Source organism: Camelina sativa, chromosome 14 (assembly GCF_030686135.1).
Source record: "Camelina sativa cultivar CO46 ecotype springtype chromosome 14, ASM3068613v1".
Lineage (NCBI taxonomy): Eukaryota > Viridiplantae > Streptophyta > Magnoliopsida > Brassicales > Brassicaceae > Camelina > Camelina sativa.
The window spans coordinates 15334036-15356408 of NC_141893.1; the positions used below are offsets into that span (position 1 = coordinate 15334036).

Below are 22373 nucleotides of genomic sequence, written 5' to 3' on the forward strand. Positions count from 1 at the left end.
TTAACTAAACAAACCCAAACCACAACTCATTATTAAACCAGCAACAAACATCATGCATAGCGGAAACATACTAATAATACCAAACCAATATATCATTATTACAATAACAATCCTAGCCATTCTATCCAACAACCTAACATGACTCTAACCAAGGTTCCAACAACAAAACCATACATAACCAACATCACACAAACGAGACCCTAGATCATCCTCCTCCTCATCGCATTGATTTCACGTTCACACTTTGCCTTTACCTGCACCGCAAACACAAATTGAGATGCATGAGTATTTAATAAACACTCAGTGAGGCAAAAATTCAAATCACATCATATGCTAAAAAAATCTAAAGTTTTATTAACTTAATGTATTAAATAGTAATTTAAATAATTAAATATAAAATTAAATAAAAGTGAAAAGAGAATTATATTTTAATCTAACTGCTTTAAATTAGGCAGATAGATTTTAGGAAATTAATATTATCAAATAAGGAAATCATTGTGTTTGGTTGAAAGGATTGTAGAGAATTTAGTTGGGACTTGTTTGGATACAAAGATAAGAAAGGATGACACAAAAATGTACTACAAAAATGTTACAATAGATGCTTTAAAGATGATAGAATTAAGTGTGATATGAAACTCATAATAAATTGGTGAGCAAGAAAGAAATCTCAAAAATTTATGTAGATATATTTTAGGAATATGATTTTAAATGTAAAGATTATATAAGTATAAACCAAAAATGATTTTGGAAATTAGAAATTAATTTAGTAGAGATATTTTAGGAATCATTGATTTTATAACTATATAATTTATGTTTCGGTTTCAATTTTGCGATTTTATAGCTATATTTTAGGAAATTTTATTTAATAATTTTGGTAAAACTAATTAGTTTCTATAAAAACATTTCGAATTTATGTATAACAGTTAAACCGAAATATATGGCATATGCTCTTCTAACAATTAGAACAAATTTATGTATAACAATTATTTTCTATTAAAAAAAATTTAACTAAATATTAAATGTTAATGGCATGTTTGTAAATAGATTTCAACTCTAGGATTTATTTGCTAAATGTCTTCAAAAATGTATATATAGATAAAACTAGATAAAGGCTCCTGTGAAAACACTCGCATAGGAATTAGTTTTTTATTTATGATGTTTAAAAATATTGATTATGACTCGATAATGCTAAATCACAAGTTGGTAACTTGGTGTACACCACAAAAATTAACTATATAAAAAAACATTCAAATATGTTTCTTTTGGCAACCCATACACAGTACGTATGGTTAATATACAAGTTTCTACAACAAATAAAGAAAATGATGTGAAAGAAATATTTGGTAGTTGGTAGTTTAGTAGAGACGAGGAAAGTTTTAACATACGGCCCAAGTGCTAATCTATTCTTTAATCAAACAATAGGCCCAATTGTGATAAATCAATTATTTAATCAGAAAATACCTAACTTAAGAGAAAGAAAGAAAAAAACATTATGATCAACTACAAATGCATTAATATTCTTAATAACTCAAACATACAGACAAAATCTAACTTAACAAAAAATGTATATGAATAATTTAATCAAATAACCAGAATAGGCACATTTGAATAGAGGTCAAATATGGATACTTACACCAACATAATAAACTGATCTTCACGAATATTTGATTATAAGAGAAATCAAATGAAAATTAACACCGATAACCGTCCAAACATAAAGAAAACTTATGGAGTTTTTCTTCTTAAGCTGGTAAAAACGAAAAAAATACGGTAAAGTATTGTACCCATGAGTATGATATATATATATATATATATATAAACATAGATGTATTACAAAGAAAAAAATACAATTACAATTTAAAGCTACCATTACAGCCTCTCTAACCACTAAAACTTTAAAGACAAACTTATTACAAGTTACTACTACTAATCAGTAGTATTAATTATTCCCAATTACAAAATTTTTATTTACACCCATGCATGCTTTAACACCCTTAAGTGGTTTAGTTAATTTATAATGATGGAACTTGAAACAGTTAAAAGATTTTGCACACGAAAAGATATTGCACTATCTGAAACTTTTGTTTTTTTTTTTCCCCCGTAAATTGAATTATCTCAGTATCAAAAATTATATATTTGTGATTAAGAAGTTAAATAAATAAAAAAGTTAAAAGGAACATTCGAGAACACTTATTTTTACCAAAACTCTCCTTACGAGTTAAGACTTTCTTTTTTTACCAAAACTCTACTTACGAGTTAAGACTTTCTTTTTTGAGTTACCAAAACTCCTTACGAGTTAAGGCTTTCTTTTTTTTACGTATTCCTTCTCTATAAAAACCTCGGATTGGTTCTTTGTTTACATCACATAAGTTGTGTGTATTAATTGTTTATTTCATTTCACTAAAGTGTCTTCCCGTTACGATCATCCAATCAAATCCTAATCCTATGGAGCGAGGTGGTTACCGAAGAGGTCGTGGTGATGTGGCAGAGGCAGCGGAGGTCGTGGTGATGATAGCGGTGGTTACCGAGGAGGTCGTGGTGATGGCCGCAGCGGAGGTCGTGGCGATGGTAGCGGTGGTGGCCGTGGTTACGGCAGAGGAGACCGTGGTCGCGGTTATGGCGGCGGTGATCGCGGTCGTGGACGCGGTGAGCAACAGGATTTCAGAAGCCAGAGTCAGTGGGGACCTCCGTCAGGTCATGGTGGCCGTGGGACTCAGTTCCAGCAACCTCGACCACAGGCGACTCCGCTGACTCAGGTGACACAAGCAGGACCTCACGGTGGCCGTGGTACTCAGTTGCAACAACCTCGTCCACAGGCGGCTCCTCAGAAGCCGCAGGCTCAGGTGACACAAGTGAGTCATGCTGGAGGCGCCGCTAAGGGAGCTTGGGGTCGTAAGCCACAAATTTCTCCGGTTTCGACTTCTCCGTCCACCTCCGTCGTGGTTTCTGAACCCGTTCGTGGTATGCTCTCAATTTATTCGTATCTTCAATCTTGGGAAAATTTCATAAAACGATTATACAATAAATGATTGCAACTTAATTATGAATCATTAGGGAGATTATTTATGTGATTATTTTCTTTTAAGCTAAGAGTTGTTTGTATATTAATTTGACAGTTGTTGAAGTGATGAATCATTAGGAGATTATTTATGTGATTATTTTGTTTTTAAGCTAAGAGTTTTTTGTATATTAATTTGACAGTGGCTGAAGTGATGAATCCAAGACCATCAGTAAAATTTGGGGAAAAATGGTCAGCAAAATTTTGTCCCCATGGAGTTCTGCGACTTGGTTGAGGGTCAGATTTATCCAAAGACGATGTCACTGGTCAGTCCGAAACAAAGGCAGGAAAATATAGATAAGATGATAAAGTCTCGTAATGGACCGAGCGGGTATGTGTACAAAGAACTTCACTTTTATTTTTCTATCTTTTAAAATTTTTGTTAGTCTTATCGTTTTTTATGTGTGTTTATGACAGTGGAGAAGTCATTAGAAACTTCGGATTGAAAGTGGGATACAAACATGACATCGGTGGTAGGTCGTGTACTAAAGGCTCCAACATTGAAGTTAGCAGATAGAATGGGACCTGCGCGCGTTGAACCTAACGCGACAAAGAACAATCAATGGAACCTTATGTGGAAGGGAGTCACGAAGGGATCTATAGTCAAGCATTGGGCTGTACTTGACTTCACCGCATCCGAGAGATCTAACAAGATGCCTAATGACTTTGTGGATGCCCTGAGAGATCGTTGTTGGAAACTTGGGATGCAGATGGAGCCTCCTATCGTTCACAAAACATCGAAAATGGATACGCTTTCTAATTGTAATGCTCTTGAGATTGAGAAATTGCTTCGGTCCGTAATTGAAGAGGCTTCTCATAAGCATGGTGGGGCTCGTCCAACTCTTGTTCTTTGTGCTATGTCCGGGAGGGCAGATGGCTACAAGACTCTGAAATGGGTAGCAGAAACCAAAATTGGTCTGGTAACTCAGTGTTTCTTGACCGGGTTTGTCACTAGAGGAGGTAGAATTTCTGATCAGTACCTTGCAAATCTTGCCCTCAAGATAAACGCAAAGGTTGGTGGAAGCAACGTCGAGCTGATGGATAATACTTTCTCTTTCTTCCAAAAAGATGATGAGGTCATGTTCATTGGTGCCGATGTCAATCATCCCGCTGCTCGAGACAATATTAGCCCCTCTATTGTTTGCTGTTGTGGGTACTCTAAACTGGCCTGAAGCTAACCGTTATGCAGCTAGAGTCAATTCCCAGCCTCACCGTAAAGAGGAAATACAAGGATTTGGGGGTGCTTGCTTGGAGCTTGTCAACGCTCATGTTAAGTCCACTGGGAAATGGCCTAACAAGATTGTGATATTCCGTGATGGTGTCAGCGATGGTCAGTTTGATATGGTTCTCAATGTGGAGTTGCTTGATGTCAAGCTGACTTTTCAAAACAATCGTTACAATCCAAAGATAACGGTCATCGTAGCACAGAAACGTCACCAAACCCGTTTCTTCCCCGCCACAATCAATGATGGAAGTGATAAGGGGAATGTGCCTTCAGGTACGGTTGTTGATACTAAAGTCATTCACCCGTATGAGTATGATTTCTACCTATGCAGTCACCACGGAGGGATCGGGACAAGCAAACCGACTCATTACTACACTCTTTGGGATGAACTTGGATTCACATCAGATCAGGTTCAGAAGCTCATCTTCGAGATGTGTTTCAATTCCGCTCGCTGCACCAAACCCATCTCTCTTGTTCCTCCGGTTTATTATGCTGACATGGTTGCCTCTAGAGGAAGGATGTACCATGAGGCAAGCTCTTGTGAGGACAAAGCAAATTTCAAGCTGCACGCAGAGCTTGAGAATGTTATGTTCTTCGTCTGAAGAAGAGTGTGAGCCCCGAGAACGCAATTTTACTCCTTTTTTCTGGTTAGAAAGGAGTTTGTGCGTGAATCTAATTGGTTTTTTCGCAGTGTGTTTTTTTCATTTTGGTTGGTGTGTTGAAATGAATTTGTTGTAATAATGCTCTTTAGAGCAGAAACCACACGTCTTTGTTTTTTTGTATTTCAGACTCTGGCTGGATTCAGTAATTATCTCATATTTTGCTTGCGTTTTACAAATTTGGTTATTAGTTTTATTAAAGCTTAAGATCTCAGAGATGAGACAACAAAGTACATGTAGGAATATATTGTTAGTTTGGCTTTTACATGTTCATTTTGTGTCTGAAATTTAGTAATTGCATTGATCGTGTCCAGTTGTTACAGAAGTATATGGTGAAGCTCTGCATCATTCGATTAATTCATTCAACTTTTGAGCCTTGTGAACTAACACATAATACAAAAGATCATCAATGTTAATAAAATATATGCTAGTCTCTGAATTCTGAACGCTCTTTTAGCATGTACCTTTTCTTCTAGGCTTTCTATGTAATGATATTTATATTCATTTGTTGGCGAAGCAAATAACGTGTATATTCATTTAAGCCGAAACTTATTTTAGCCCCATTACATAGGTGAAGTCGGTTGACCAGTGAACTTGTTAACTCGTGTGTGCTCCTCTCTTTTTTTCAAACTCTCATATACTCGTCATTCGCTCTGTTTATTTTTCTACTTCTTGAGTTACATTTATTTGTACTGTCTCAATCTACCTTAGATTCTATTGGGTTTAAGCTCATAAAACATTTATTAAGCCTCTGAACATTAACAAGACTCGTTACTTTCTTAGATGCTGAAGTAGAAGCAGTACCTGCGATGGGCAGTCCTCTCTGTTAGCAACTTGAGGTACAAACATGTTATCTTTGAATCATATGCTAAAGATGTCATATAAGCTCCTCTAACTCAACATGCTTTGCTTGCTCTCGAACTATTCTATCAAGACATACCAGTCCTAACGTGCCACAACTGCAAAAAGTAGCAAAGTTTTCCATCTCTTAAACTCTTTAAGCCTATTGTTCCAAGATTGTGAACTTAAGTAACAAGATTAAGGCTGATAAACCTAGTCATGAACTCCCAGTTTAATCAATAGAGAAATGGAAAAAAAATAAGATAAACTCCCTAAACATCCAATTTTAAGGATTATTTGAATGATCAAGTATGGTTGTTTTAGAGAAATCCCCTACACATCCAATTTTGTGTTGTTCTTGTCCAATATATATTTTTTTTTAAATCTCAAATACCGTACCTCAAGATTATATTTTAGTAAGAGTTTGTAACATTTGTAAGGGTTCACAAACAAAAAAAATCTTAAAAGTTAAATGGTAATTTCAGAAGAAAACTATAAGATACCGAAGTTGTTGATTAAAAGAACTGAATGCATATTTCGTCTTGGGTTATTGGATCCTTGATTTTAATGGAATTCATGGTTTTTAAAATCAAATAATATGGATTTGAAAGTAAAAAAAAGTGGATTTGAAAATCCTAGAGAATAAAATTCAAAATTTATAAAAAAAAAATAGTTATTATAAAAGAAGTCTTTGTTAGCATGTCCACTGATGAGCGTTATGGTTGGATTAAGGGTAACGTGATGGAGTGCTAATTATTATTAGGGGACACCCATTCTGCTTTCTCTTTATAAGTTGATTTTTTTTTCTTTTGGTATCGTTACAGATTGAATTATTTTTACTAGGTGCTTCATGATTTTTTGTCTTCTAATATAGTTGGTTTGCTATTACGTAGTTTTCAGTATTGTCGTCACCTATGTCTCCACTTCGTGCATGAACACCCTTTTTGCTTTTTTATTATCACGTCATTCTTTCTTTAATGATCTTATCTTCTAGTGACTAGTATGGTGCTATTAGGTAATTTTTTTTTTCCAAATCCACCCAAATAATTAGGTGGAGACCAAGGATTTCAATCTCTATATTTATAACTAAAACATATTTTCAAATCCATCCAAATTCAATATGAAATCAAATCCATACTCAAATCTTTAATAATAAATAAAGGACGGTTTTAATTAGGATTTAGAATTTATAGATCCAATAATACATAATTTTAATAAATATTTGAAAATCAATGACTGAATAACACATGATTTAACTTGGATTTTTAAATCCATTAAAACCAAGAATCCAATAAGTCAATCAGATACCATTTATATGATAAACACAGTGATATTATTGCATATTGTATGTCATAGTTATATACATTAATATTGCATACTCTTTTTTTCTTTTGTTAAAATATATAAACTGGACACTCTTATAATTATTGTTTATGATACTCGTTAGTCAAAATATTTTTTGTTAGACTCGATCAGCCCAAAAAATCGTTTTAAGAACTTAAAAAAAATCTACATTACGTATTTTTGCAATTAGTTTCTTAATGTGGCAGATAAAATAACCTTAACACTCAAGTTAATTAAAGAGAAAGAAAAACTCCTTTTGGTGACTCAATTAAATTTGTGAAGAACAATTCGCCAAACAATGTTTTTATCCTCATTTCTAGTTAAAATATGAATGAACACAACCTCTCATATTCAACTGATCCACACAAGGCAGACACTATCTATCTTTTAATTACATCCCTTTCTCAACAAATATATTTCCCATATTATTATTTTTAAAACAAATAACTTTCATTTTTCGTCAAAACTAATTAACAAATTCATCTTGAAGAGAAATCAAACATAACAAGAACTCTGTAAATTCTTCAATTATATATACATCTTAATATATTTAGCATCGTCTTTAATTTAATGCTTCGATGAAAGCATTAAAACAATTTGTCTAGAGGAGACTTAACGTCAAAGTCAACATTCATATATCTAGTGATATTCTCTAATTTTTTTGTATTAATACAGTTGAAGAGAGCTCGACACATCAGCATTCAGAACAATTCTGGTGGTGACACGTTAATTAAAATCAATAGCCTATCAAAATATAATAATTAATACAGTTCACCCAAAAAATTGCCAAGCTGACACATAAACAAAAATTATCGTCCATGAAAATCACTAAACATCTCGATTCCAACTTCTTCTTTCTAACGCTGTCATTTAAAAGCATAAAAATCTTCTTAAGCTAGAGCATAATACTTCTTCTCTCCAATGAGAATCTATTTCATGATAACTCAATTTCATCTTCTGCTTTCTTATTCAATTTCTAATTTGATTTAAAGCATATTATGCTTTCTTCTCCGATGAGAATCGATTCACATTGTCGTGTGTTGATTTCTTCTGGTAAGAGCATGATCTACTTTGAGTTGCTAGGTAACAAATTTGATCAGAAGAAACGGAAGTAATAAACGCATCTTTGCTACATCTTCTCCGACTTGAGAATTGAGAGATGGATGATAAACTCCGATTTGTTAGCCTCTTTTTGTATTAGTTCTCAGTCACTCACGTCGTCCTCAATGCTTGTGTTAAACTTCAATAATCCTCTGTCTATTCATTCTCATTTCCTAGATTTTTTTCTAATATGTTTGTGTAGCAATTCTTAGTACAATAGATTGATCTAGGAATAATAGATATGATGCGATTTGTTTAAAATTATTTTCGTATGTTACAATTGAGATTCTTTAAGGGTTTATGATTAGGGTATATTCAAAAACTGGGTTTACAAGAAGAGAAAATTGGGTTCCAAGTAGCCTCATTGGTATTGATTTGGGTCTTTATTGCTTATCTGTTCACATTAAAAGAGTAACTAACATTTCGAATGCTGGTCCATTGTCATTTTTCTTAATTGTTAACTGCATATGTGTGTTTAACACTTGACTTGTCTTTACATGTTGGTCCTATTTCTCTGGCTATTTTCCCTCCAAAAACAAATAATTTCTAACTTATGCTTATATTCTTGTCCTTATACAGCATTAACGTGAGAACATGATGATGTGGGTATTTGGCTATGGCTCTCTTGTGTGGATCCCATGATTTCACTACGATGAGAATGTGTTAGGTTTCATCAAGGGATATAAACGTGTTTATGATTTTGGTAACTCTATAGTCTTTGTTTAAGGATTTCACTACGAAACCGCAAAACAAGTCACAAACCAAACCGTAATTGTTTAATCTGAGTTTAGTCATAGCCAACTCTATCGGATATTAGTGTTTAATATCCGATAGATATCTCATTTGGTTTAATAGTATTGAGAAGCAGTAACATGCTTTGCCTTATTACACAGGTGGGTTCCAAGATGTTCTTAGGGGTCACTGCATCAGTGACAAGCTGGGGTGCAGATGAGACTTGCTGCCCTATAAATAATAGGAATGGCGAACTAGAACCTCATCCTTTAAAGGTTTGGTGTATATTTGCCCTATTTGTAAAGACCCTGACCTTGCGTCAGAAAAAGTGGAAACCGGTTCTACGCCGTAACGGAAGCGTGTGCCCAATCACTAAATCGATCTTTAGTCAATAGGAGCCCTACTTCCCTCGACCTCATCACTTTAATTGTTGCGCAAGTCTAATCTTGGAGGACTTCCCAATACTTGCCAAGGTCTTTACTACTGCAATGTTGTAAGTGGAGTCATTAGAGGAGCTTTGAAAATGGTCAGTCTCCTTTTTATTCCCGTTTTTATGTTACATTAATTGTGTTTCTCAAACTTTCCATACAAACAGACTCCCTAGAAAATGAAAAGGAACTTCTCTTACTCCTCAATTACCATGTGTAGAAGAATATCTTTGGGCTGAGTGCTTATGTTCTTTTATCCGTCTCCACAATAATCAGGTTTTGATGACATGGATGTGTAATGTTCTTCGAGGGGATGATGTTACAGGAGAAGCTACTGAAACAAGTCTTCCAGCTATTTAGATGAAGAATTCGTTGATATATGTGTCTAAGAAAAACAAAATTGCATATAGTTAATGAATTGATATATGTATATTTAGATGAAGCATTCGTTGCATTTTCATGCTCAAAAGTACATATCAAAATATGCAAAACAGTCGCAAACAACAATTAAAGAGAAATCAAAACATCTTCGGGCAATAATATAATTGCTAATGTATCTAAAGATTCAAACAATTTTAATTTAATTTTGATTGCAGAGAAAAACAAATATAAAATGAAAAAATCATCTAAAAACAACCCGCAACGTAGCACGTGTATCAACCTAGTTTATTTTTAAGTTTATGTTTTAGTGGGTTTGATTATAAGCTTCTCAATGAAGGTGTTTATATAGATGCAGTAGATTTATGACAAATTACAATAATTACTTCTACCTATCTCCACTCATCTTAACTTTTTCAATCTTTCGAATCTTTCGAAAATTCAACTAAAAGCTTCCAACGTTAATATAATGAGTGTGCAACGTTAATTAGAAAGATAATAAAACCCACAATGAAGAGTTACACTCTACCATGGTCATAATAGATTCATGCAGGTTCATAACAGATTTTATTGCAGCTTCGAGGAATCCTTGCACCTCCTCTTATCTTGTATAGAAGAGGATATATGAATCCTAAGTTGGCAGACTATCTTTATCAATTTTTTCAACCTGCAACGTTAGTGAACAAACTTTATGGGTGCTCTAAGCTCATTTACCAGTGTGGGAAAACTAGACCACATTAGTTACAAAATTGCATCTCAAAAGATTTAGGTTTGATAAAGATAGCACGGAGATGATATCAAAGCCTGTAGATGTTCCTTTTAGAGTTGAAGTCATTCACGCAGTTTAAAGAAGTATGCACAACTAACAATATTTTTTCTTCAAGTTCTCAACATTTGCATTTACATCAAGATCTAACGTGTTGCACCCACTTCAGGTCTAGGGTCCTAAACATCAATACCATCTTTATGCTTTTGTGAATCATATTGGGGAATCACTAGATTATGGGCACTACATCGCCTATCTCAGCATTGATTTGATGATGAGAAGGTAATATTTGTAGTAACTTTTGTTTGTTAATTTTTTTTTTGAAGATTTTGATATATGCATAAACTTTTCCTCTTTTCAGCTGTGGATGTTGATGGTTAGTTCATGTTAATTTTTTTTTTTTTGCGTCGAAAAGAAATTATACTGATGAATTTTGATAGTTCAAATACAAATGTTTGTGTAGCCAAGTAGGAGGATTGAAACAGTCAAAGTAAAAATTACAATGAAGACACTCATGTTTTGCAAGAAGATGAGCAACATGATTGCCCTCTCTTTTTGTAAAACTAAAAGCAAAATTAGTAAAGTATGATACCCATAATCTAATGTCCTGAATAATCCCTTATGTTGATATGTCTTCATGTTTTGAAATCAATATCTTATATAGTAATTGACAATCTCCTTCAAAACAAACAGATGTGAAACCTTTAATCTATGTATGTTGCATCGCTATTAGAAGAGCTTTTGCTTATGCTTCAAGAGGTGTGCTTGTTATTCCTAACCTTGTGGCTCCCCATCCATTTGATATGCCATCTCTATTTCTTATGATCCAGCCTCTGGTTGCTTGGTGAGATTGTTGATCAAAACCCGCATCATAATTACACTTATAGAAGGCGTCCAAAGGTCTTCTCCATTTGATGGCCTCCTGCACACGGTGTGTAGGTGTTGACGTACTGTGTGGGTTATTGAGAAGCCAATCCTGAACATCATTTTGAGCTCTTTGAGAAAGGATCCTTGGTTGATCAGTAATACATTCAAAAATAAACTTGTTCCTTGATTTCCATAGGTGCTATAGTAACCATAGAGGTAGTAACTGAGTTGTAGTATTGACATCAGCCGTAGAATCCATGTCTAAGAAGGCAGTCAGTGTGGACTCACAATCATAATTCATATCCAAAAAAATATCTATTGGAACATTACACGCTTCCGAAGTTAGTCTCGCATGCTTGCAATGGAATAGAATGTGTGCAATTGCTTCATCAGATTGGAAGCATCGAGGACATACAGGATCAATGTTTTTTCCGCGAGTATTCAGTCTAGATAGAGATGGTAATGCTTTGGACAGAACTCGCCATAGGAAATGTTTTACTTTAAGCAGAATATTTAGTTTCCAGATTCTGCGTTTTAATATTACAGAACCATGAGGTATTGGTGGATGATCCAAATTCAAAACGTTTTGCATCCAATAGCCTGAACGGACAGTATAAACTCCAGATGTGTTGTAATGCCAAACTATTTTGTCTGGTTTAAGAACCTGTGGTAAATATAAGGATTTAACCTAATCATGCTCATCGGGTTGGATATGATTTGTTAATTTTTCATCATTCCAAAAACGGCAAGGTCCCGAGGTTGTAATTAGGTCTTTAACCACTAGGTTATTGCCAATGGAGATACCATGAATAGGCCTGAGACGAATCCAGATATCCGGGTTTTTTGGAGGTATCCGGATCCGGATCTGTATCCGGCGGATTCATTAGTTTGGTATCTGAATCCGTATCCGCCAATCCCGGATATCCGTAAAAAATCTGAATATCCGTCGGATATTCGTATCCGTTATATTTTTTTTTTAACAACTAAAATTTTTAATATAATTAAAAAAAAAAATCTCTTCGATATCTTCTCCCTTCCATCCATCGTTTCATCACCAAAATAACCTTTGCCCTGTTTCTCACTGCTCCACCGCCCTCTTTCTCATTAACCCGCCAGTTCCTCTTCTTTTTATCATGGAAGATTCAACAAAAATCACCTTTTTCGATCAGATCCCCACAACAGAGCGAGCAGCCACCACTGATGGATTTGAAACTCATCTTGGAGCGACGAAACTTGCATAGAAAGACTAATAAGAAGGAAAAAATGAGATATCTGAAAGATAGAAAAAAAAGAAAAGAAATTTGATCGATGAGAAGAAAAGAAGGGGAAGAAAAAAAAACACACACGACGCAAAGAGGAGGGGGAAGAATGAAGAGGGTGAAAACCCTAGTTTTCTTGTGGGCTTTTAGAATTATGGGCTTGCATGATTTAATGGATCTATGTTTTTATGTGGATAAGGCTTAAAAGTATATATATGGACCGGATCCGGATATCCGGCCCAAAAATATTTCAATATCCGGATCCGCCCGGATTTGTTATTCTACTATCCGTCTCCGGATCCGTTCGGTCGGATATCCGGTTTTTCGGAGCGGATACATGATCCGGATATTTGGTCCCAAGGCTAACCATGAATAGGTTGTGGTGGTGTCGAAGGTATAACATTATCAATGTTTACACGAATGGAGGCACCATCACCAATAAAAAATCTTGAACCTTCTTTAATGATTTTGAGACCCTCCAGTATTGATGTCCATCCATATGATTGGTTTGGTCTTTTTTTGGCATCAAGGATATGATCATCAGGATAGTATCTTGCTTTCAGAATTCTTGCAAAGAGTGTTTCTGGATACTGTATTAATCTCCACACCTGTTTTGCTAGGAGCATCATTAAATTTAGACAAATTTTTGAATCCTAAACCCTCATCCGATTTTGAGTACTGCAAACGTTGACAAGCAACTCATAATATGCCTCTCTCACGATTACTCCTCTCACACCAAAATTTTTGAAGCACTGACTCTATTTCAGAAACCATACCCATAGGCAATTTAAAACATGACATCGAGTATATAGGCATTGCCAGAGCAACAGATTTGAGCATTATATCTTTGCCAGTTTGAGACAGTCTTTTAGTACTCCAAGAAGTTCTTTGTCGTACATTGTCTACTATATAGTTAAACATCTCCGATTTTTTGCGTCCAAATTGTTCTGGTAAGCTAGGAATGTCTAGAATTCTATTAAGTCGTTCATGTGTAGAGCCATGAACGCGTGATCCAAATGTTATCAATGATTTCCTTTTGTTTATCATCTGTCTTGAATAATATTCATAAACTTCAAAGGCTTCTTTTATTGCTCTGCAATTCCTAGCATTTGCTTGACAAGAGAAGAGAGAATCATCGGCAAACTGCAGATGACTGATCGCCGGAACACCATTTCCAACCTTTACTCCTTTTATATCACCACATTGTACTCGAGATCGAATAAGATGGCTCATAATGTCTGCACAGATAATGAATAGATAAGGGGAAAGAGGATCCCCCTGTCTAATTCCTCTCTCAGGTATGATCATTCTGTGGGGTGAACCATTAATCAAAACAGAATAATTAACCGATCGTACTGAAACCATAATCCACGATATCCACTGATCATTGAATCCAAATAAGTGTAATGTGACTTCCAGGAAGTTCCATTCTACCCGATCATAAGCTTTAGTGACATCAGTTTTGATTGCCATGTAGTTTTGTGATACTCTTTTCCTTGGCTTTAATGAGTGCATAACCTCATGTGTTATTAGCACGTTATCTGTTATTGATCGACCAGGTATAAAAGCTGCTTGAAAATCAGAAACAATAGAGTCAAGATGATGATTTAATCTGTTCACTAAGCACTTCGATATTACTTTGTATAGCACATTACACAAAGCAATCGGTCTATAATCAACAAGAGTATCCGGCTCTGTTATTTTTGGAATCATACAAATATTAGTATAGTTCAGACCTGACTTCATATAAGATGTTTGAAAGAATTCCTTGACCTCGGTTACAACATCTGCGCCAATAATATGTCAGTAGTGTTTGTAGAATCTAGCTGCGAGTCCATCTGGCCCATGAGCCTTGTCATCCCCTATAGAAGACAATGCAATATATATTTCAACACTAGTGAAATCTTTTGTAAGTTCTGCATTTATTTTAGAAGTTACAGTTGGTGGAAAGTCGCCAAAATCTATTTGGGAGACTGGATTGCGGTTAGATGTGTAGACTTTGGTGAAGTAACTTTGTGCGTGAGAACTGATTTCATAGTCTCCCTGGTGAATATTTTGCATATCATCCTTGATAGTTGTAATATGATTTCTGGCATATCTAGTTTTAGTACTCGCATGAAAGTATGCGGTGTTTCTATCACCAAGTGTAAGCCAGGTTGCGACTTTTATTCTTCCAATAATACTCTTCATCTCTATATGTTGTATTTAGCTCCCTCTCCAATCTTGGGATGTGAATCCTCTGTGATTTATCCAGACTCGCCATTGCTGTATTTAATTATATTATTATTATTTTTTTTATTTTTAAAATGGTCAAGTTGCTTCAAAAAGATTAAAGAAGGAACTTAAGAATATTAGATTTTGAAGACTTAAGTTAATTCAGCCATGACGGTTTGATAATTTTCTTTTTCCCAACGGTGTAAAAAGTTGATCTCTTAGGTGTGAAACTGAAACTACATGTATGAAATCATCAACTTTCAGACATTATTTTCGATCTCAGGCTCTCAGCTGCCATGAAGTTGCTACTCCTCTTCCTTTTTTGTTTTTTTAAGTAGAAAATTGGCTCAAAAATAGTGGTGGAGCCATTATAGTTTTAAACTTTTAAATTTCAGTTCAGGAAAAAACATTGCTTTGACAAAAGAAAAATTCATGCAATTACTATATCTTTTTATAAACTAAGTGTTATGTGTGGTGTCACTAAGAACCGATCACAAGATCAACTTTTCCACACAGGCCTAGCATTACTTAGGAGAGCTCCTCACCATAAGCTTTTTCAGCCAAGAAGTTTGCATGCAATGAAGCTAATGCGGCTACACTATCAACAGCAGCTGCAACCTTTGCAATCTCAATAGCATCAGCTAAGGCAACAACAGCAGAGTTTAGTGTATGTTCGCCTATCTGATTTCATATGTATTAGCTCTAACTAACAGCAGCAGCTGAAGCTAAGTTATCTTGGCTAGATGTATTTGTTGGACAATATATATTTTCATAAGTTTAGTGAAATGAAAATAAATCGTATATCAATTTTTTTTTTAAACTAAAATAATTCAAATTTGATACGAGGGTGACACATAGTAGAAACATGAAACTTTTTTCATAAAACTTTTTATATGAGTAGGACCTTGAGTGTCAAGATAAACATGAAACTTTTTTTCCCCCATAAATTGATTTAAATCAATAAAAATTTGATATATTTGTAATTAAGGAAAAGGTTTTTATTATGCGTATAAAAGTTGTAATTAAGGAATAAAACAAACAATAAAGTATAGAAGAAGAAGAAAAAGAGACGAGACGACGACAATTAAAAAAGTAAAAAAAGTAACAAGACGATTGTACTTCCCATGTTTTACGGTGGGTTTACAAAAGGAACATTCGAGAACTTTTTTTTTATACCAAAACTCCCTCCTTACGAGTTAAGGCTTCTTCTCTCCTTTTTTTTTTTTTTATTTTTTTATTTCTTTATATAATAGCTTCTCTGAGACAAATTCTCTTTTATTGGCTTCTTTTAAAAAACCTCGGATTGGTTCTTCGTTCACACAAGTTGTGTTGTGTTGTTTAACCTGAGCAGAGAGCCAAAGCTTTCTTTTATTTTTATTTCACTAAAGTGTCTTCCCGTTACGATCCAATCAAATCCTAATCCTATGGAGCGAGGTGGTTACCGAGGAGGTCGTGGTGATGGCCGTGGCAGAGGCGGCGGAGGTCGTGGCGATGGTGGTGGTGGTGGTCATGGTTACGGCGGAGGAGGAGACCGTGGTCGCGGTTATGGCGGCGGAGATCGCGGTCGTGGTCGCGGCACAGAGCGAGGCGGTGGGAATCGTGGTCAAGGTCGCGGTGAGCAACAGGATTTCAGAAGCCAGAGTCAGTGGGGACCTCCGTCAGGTCACGGTGGCCGTGGGACTCAGTTCCAGCAACCTCGACCACAGGCGACTCCGCAGACTCAGGTGACACAAGCAGGACCTCCGTCAGGTCACGGTGGCCGTGGTACTCAGTTGCAACAACCTCGGCCACAGGCGGCTCAGGTGACACAAGTGCCTCATGCTGGAGGCGCTTGGGGTCGTAAGCCACAGGTTTCTTCTGATTCGGCTTCTCCGTCCACCTCCGTTGTGGTTACTGAACCCGTTCGTGGTATGCTCTTAATTTATTCATAGCTTCAATTTTTTGTTTTCATACCTTTGGGAATTGAGAGATTAGGGAAAATTCCAGAAACGATTTTAATAAATGATTGAGCTTAACTATGAATCATTAGGGAGATTTTGGGAACTGAGATTGGTGAAAATTTCATAAAACGATTACAATAAAATGAATGCAACTTAATTATGAATCCTTAGGAGATTATTTATATGATTATTTAGTTTAAGCTAAGAGTTGTTTGTATATTAATTTGACAGTTGCTGAAGTGATGAATCCAAGACCATCTGTACAAGTTGCGTCTACTGATAGGAAAGAACCCATGAAGCGACCTGATAGTGGCGGTGTTGTGGCTGTGCGGCGTGTTAATCTATATGTCAATCATTTTAGAGTCAACTTCAATCCTGATAGTGTCATAAGACATTATGATGTTGAAATCAAAGGAGATAACCCTACTAAGAAGATATCGAGGTTTGAGCTAGCTATGGTCAGGGACAAGGTGTTCACCGATAATCCCGGCGAGTTTCCCATCGCTATGACTGCTTATGATGGTCAGAAGAACATTTTCAGCGCGGCTGAACTGCCTACGGGTTCATTCAAGGTGGAGTTCCCTGCAACTGAAGAGATGAGAGGTCGTAGCTATACGTTTACCATCAAGCAGGTGAATGCGCTGAAGCTACGTGACTTGAAAGAGTACATGACAGGGAGTACGTCTTCCAATCCGCGTGATGTATTGCAAGGGATGGATGTTGTGATGAAGGAGCATCCTTCTAAGTGTATGATCACTGTTGGTAAAAGCTTTTTCATTCGTGAGCCTGAGCGTGGTGAAGACTTTGGCTTCGGGGTTGCAGCTGCGAGAGGGTATCGTCATACTCTGAAGCCCACGGCACAAGGTTTATCATTGTGCTTGGACTACTCCGTGTTGGCGTTTCGCAAAGCAATGTCAGTCATCGACTACTTGAAGTTGTACTTTGACTTGTCTGATATTCGTCAGGTCAGGAATTGTAGGGGTGATGTAGAAATGGAATTGACTGGTTTGAAAGTCACTGTCAATCATCGAAAGAACAAGCAGAAACTCACCATTGTAGGGCTGAGTAAGCAAGACACAAAAGACATAAAGTTTGATCTTATTGATCAAGAGGGAAACGAGCCGCCAAGAAAAACTACCATTGTTGAGTATTTCAGGATCAAGTATGGAAGAGACATTGAGCACAAAGATATTCCTTGCTTGGATTTGGGGAAAAATGGTCGGCAAAATTTTGTCCCCATGGAGTTCTGCGACTTGGTTGAGGGTCAGATTTATCCAAAGGATGACTTAGATAAGGATTCAGCGTTGTGGTTAAAGAAGTTGTCACTGGTCAGTCCAAAACAAAGGCAGGAAAATATTGATAAGATGATAAAGTCTCGTAATGGACCGAGCGGGTATGTGTACAAAGAACTTCACTTTTATTTTCTCTTTTAAAAATTTTGTTAGTCTAATCCTTTTGTATGTGTGTTTATGACAGTGGAGAAATCATTGGAAACTTCGGATTGAAAGTGGATACAAACATGACACATGTGGAAGGTCGTGTACTAAAGGCCCCAACATTGAAGTTGGCAGATAGAGGGAGAGCTGTGAGCGAGGAACCCAACGCGAGACAGAACAACCAATGGAACCTTATGAGGAAGGGAGTCACAAGGGGATCTATAGTCAAGCATTGGGCTGTACTTGACTTCACCGCATCCGAGAGATTTAACAAGATGCCTAATGACTTTGTGGATGCCCTGATGGAACGTTGTTGGAAACTTGGGATGCAGATGGAGCCTCCTATCGTTTACAAAACATCGAGAATGGATACGCTTTCTAATTGTAATGCTCTTGAGGAATTGCTTCGGTCCGTAATTGAAGAGGCTTCTCGTAAGCATGGTGGGGCTCGTCCTACTCTTGTTCTTTCTGCTATGTCTGGGAGGGCCGATGGCTACAAGACTCTGAAATGGGTAGCAGAAACCAAACTGGGTCTGGTAACTCAGTGTTTCTTGACCGGGTCTGCCACTAGAGGAGGTAGAATTTCTGATCAGTACCTTGCAAATCTTGCCCTCAAGATAAACGCAAAGGTTGGTGGAAGCAACGTCGAGCTGATGGATAATAATTTCTCTTTCTTCCAAAAAAATGATGAGGTCATGTTCATTGGTGCCGATGTCAATCATCCCGCTGCTCGAGACAAGATGAGTCCGTCTATTGTTGCTGTTGTGGGAACTCTAAACTGGCCTGCAGCTAACCGTTATGCAGCTAGAGTCATTGCCCAGCCTCACCGTAAAGAGGAAATACAAGGATTTGGGGATGCTTGCTTGGAGCTTGTCAAAGCTCATTTTAAGTCCACTGGGAAACGACCTAACAAGATTGTGATATTCCGTGATGGTGTCAGCGATGCTCAGTTCGATATGGTTCTCAATGTGGAGTTGCTTGATGTCAAGCTGACTTTTCAAAAGTATGATTACAATCCAAAGATAACGGTAATCGTAGCACAGAAACGTCATCAAACTCGTTTCTTCCCCGCCACAAGCAATGATGGAAGTGATAAGGGGAATGTGCCTTCAGGTACGGTTGTTGATACTAAAGTCATTCACCCGTATGAGTATGATTTCTACCTATTCAGTCACCACGGAGGGATCGGGACAAGCAAACCGACTCATTACTACACTCTTTGGGATGAACTTGGATTCACATCAGATCAGGTTCAGAAGCTCATCTTCGAGATGTGTTTCACTTTCACTCGCTGCACCAAACCCGTCTCTCTTGTTCCTCCGGTTTATTATGCTGACATGGTTGCCTATAGAGGAAGGATTTACCATGAGGCAAGCTCTCGTGAGAGGAACATTAGGCAGCCGAGGGGAGCTTCTACGTCTGCTGCTTCGCTTGCCTCTTCATTATCATCTCTTACAATCGAGGACAAAGCAATTTTCAAGCTGCACGCAGAGCTTGAGAATGTTATGTTCTTCGTCTGAAGAAGAGTGTGAGTTTTTTTTTGTGTTTTGGGTCCCAAGCTGAACTTAATACTATTTTCGGAATCGGAACGCCCCGAGAACGCAGTTTTACTCCTTTTTCTGGTTAGAAAGGAGTTTGTGCGTGAATCTAATTGGGTTTTTCGCAGTGTGTTTCTTTCATTTTGGTTGGTGTGTTGAAATGAATTTCTTTTTGGTGTTGTAATGCTCTTTAGAGCAGAAACCACGTCTTTGTGTTTTCTGGTTTTATAGTATTTCAGACTCTCATATTTTGCTTGCGTTTTGCAAATTTGGTTATTAGTTTTATTAAAACGTAAGATCTTACAGATGAAACAACAAAGTACACATGGGAATATATCGTTAGTTTCGCTTTTACATGTTCAGATTGTGTCTGAAGTTTAGTAATTGCATCAATCGTGACTGATTGTTACACAAGTATATGGTGAAGCTCTGCATCATTTAATTCATCATTCCTTCAACTTTTGAGCTTTGTAAACTAACACGTAATACAATACAAAAGATCATCAATGTGAATAAAAATATATGCTAGTCTCTGAACTCTAAAGACCTGCTCTGAAACATTATTTATATTCAAATGTAATTAATACTTTTATTAATTTAGCATTTACCTTTTCTTCTACGCAATCTATGTAGTGATAGGGACCTGCTCTGAACTCTAAAGACCTGCTCTGACACATTATTTATATTCATTTGTTAACTTATTTTATCCGCATTACATAGGGAGTTGGTTGACCAGTAAACTTGTTAACTCGTGCGTGCTCCCCTGTTTCTCTCATACTGTCATATATTCGTCATTCTCTCTGTTTATTGTTCTACTTCCTGAGTTACATTCATTTGTACTGTCTCAAACTACCTTGGATTCTATTGGGTTTAAGCTCATAAAGTCGCGTTTTTAAGCCTCTGAACCTTAACAAGACTCGTTACTTTCTTAGATGATGAAGCAGAAGCAGTACCTGCGATGGGCAGTCCTCTCTGTTAGCAACTTGAGGTTCAGGCATGTCATCTTTGAATCAGATGCTAAAGATGTCATATAAACTTTTCTAACTCAACATGCTTTGCTTGCTCTCGAACTATTCTATCAAGACATACCAGTCCTAACTCCTTAAGTAATGCCACAACTACAAAAAGTAGCAAAGTTTTCCATCTCTTAAACTCTTTAAGCCCTATTGTCCAAGATTGTGAACTTAAGTAACAAGATTAAGGCTGATAAAAGTCATGAACTCCCAGTTTAATCAGTAGAGAAATGGAAAAAATAAGATAAACTCCGTCATGTGTAACGTTTTCACCGGAAAGCAAACCGGTGTCGCCGAGAAAGGTAACAGCGGATCCTAACCCTCGTGTATGTGTTGTCATGATGATTAAAGCGAGAAATTAAACCAGCTAAACCATGGATCATAGTCAATGTATAGAACCGATCATAATGGTTGGCATATTGCTAACGGAAAGTGAGAAAAGAGGAAGAGGGGAGAGAGAGAGAGGAGAGAGAAGTGACGTTTCAGAGATGGTGGGAACCATTGATGGATCTGGTTGGTCATTTTGTGGCTGTGGGAAGCTCCGTTAGTGGTGGGAGAACAGAGCTGGAGTGAACAGAGGTGAAGAGGAGAAAGAAAGTGAAAGAAGGTTGGAGATAAAGTCAGTGTGGAGGAGTCTAATTTGGCGGCTTTCTGGCGCCATATATGAAATTTTTACGGGAACCGGATGATAAAGGTGTAATCTCCATCAAGTCAAGAATCGACAGAAGCTGAGAGAGCATCATTTGAAGTTAATCTCGAAGAGATATGTGCGTTGCTTCCTGGACAAGTAATTGCTGGAACCTGTGAAATCTGGGTTAAGTATGAGCCCTAGAAACTGTTCCGAGATGGTTCTTTCTAGGCGTCGTTTGGAGTACCAAAACTAGTCTGATCGAGACGAAATTTTGTGGAGAGATTCGTGATAGTACAGGCTCCTTAACCAACGGTGGAGTTCCGATTTGAACGGTTAGTTTGTGAATTATTCGAGTGTTTATATGGAGCTTTTGTATGGATTGAATTGTGTTAAGTTGTGTTGTTGGTTGAACCAACGAGCTCGGTTTGAGCCGAAACCTCTGTAAGCTTATGGAGCAAGGTCATGGTGGTTAGAACCAAGTGGTGGTCACAAAATCTGGGGCATCGACCACCATTTGAGAAGAAAATAACCCTTGTCTCCACAAGGTCATCGACCAGCTCGCTCAAGGCAATCGTTGGTTCAGATGTTTTGTATGGTTCCAAACCAAATGGTAGTTTATATGGTTCTTATGGAGCAAGGTCATGGTGGTCTCGCATCCATGCGGATAAAAATGAAGAAGATGTTCATACATGGCGGCGCTAACCGCAGCAGTCACGAACCAAAATTAAATACTTGTGAACAGAGAGCCTTCAAGAAAAGTCCAAGTCATGCGAACACGAACTTGTGATTGATTTCGTCGCAAGAAACCTGACCGGTTTGTTGACTAACTCGGTTGACTTGTTCGTATCGTGAAATGAAAACGTACCGGAGACTCTTGTCAGAACATGAGTCATTTCCAACGTTCGTTACTTCATCTCTGACAGTGGAGGACAAACAGGTCTTCA

The 22373-nt window shown here is 36.9% G+C and overlaps 1 protein-coding gene, 1 long non-coding RNA gene and 1 pseudogene across 3 annotated transcripts; all 3 read left to right on the plus strand.

Moving 5' to 3' along the window:
* The first annotated feature begins 2360 nt into the window (after positions 1–2360).
* On the plus strand, positions 2361–5121 carry LOC104741740 (protein argonaute 2-like; annotated as a pseudogene). Its single transcript, XR_015579216.1, has 3 exons — positions 2361–2961; positions 3202–3389; positions 3476–5121. The product of XR_015579216.1 is annotated as a protein argonaute 2-like (transcript).
* A 2926-nt stretch (positions 5122–8047) lies between these two features.
* Positions 8048–9845, plus strand: LOC104741739 (uncharacterized). The gene is made up of 4 exons (XR_015580878.1): positions 8048–8179; positions 8807–8930; positions 9121–9485; positions 9664–9845. It is a non-coding gene; the product is annotated as an uncharacterized LOC104741739 (long non-coding RNA).
* A 6179-nt stretch (positions 9846–16024) lies between these two features.
* On the plus strand, positions 16025–20033 carry LOC104741738 (protein argonaute 2). The gene is made up of 3 exons (XM_087485854.1): positions 16025–16779; positions 17043–18204; positions 18288–20033. The coding sequence occupies exons 1-3, from the start codon at positions 16296–16298 to the stop codon at positions 19765–19767; spliced, it is 3126 nt and encodes a 1041-aa protein (XP_087341980.1). The 5' UTR covers positions 16025–16295; the 3' UTR covers positions 19768–20033.
* The last annotated feature ends 2340 nt before the right edge of the window (positions 20034–22373 follow it).

Bases quoted from the DNA above. Each gene is read 5' to 3' on its own strand.
- LOC104741738 (XM_087485854.1), top strand. From the start codon at position 16,296: ATGGAGCGAGGTGGTTACCGAGGAGGTCGTGGTGATGGCCGTGGCAGA. The intron at 16,780-17,042 runs GTATGCTCTTAA...TTAATTTGACAG, and splicing joins GGTTACTGAACCCGTTCGTG to TTGCTGAAGTGATGAATCCA. The intron at 18,205-18,287 runs GTATGTGTACAA...TGTTTATGACAG, and splicing joins TCTCGTAATGGACCGAGCGG to TGGAGAAATCATTGGAAACT.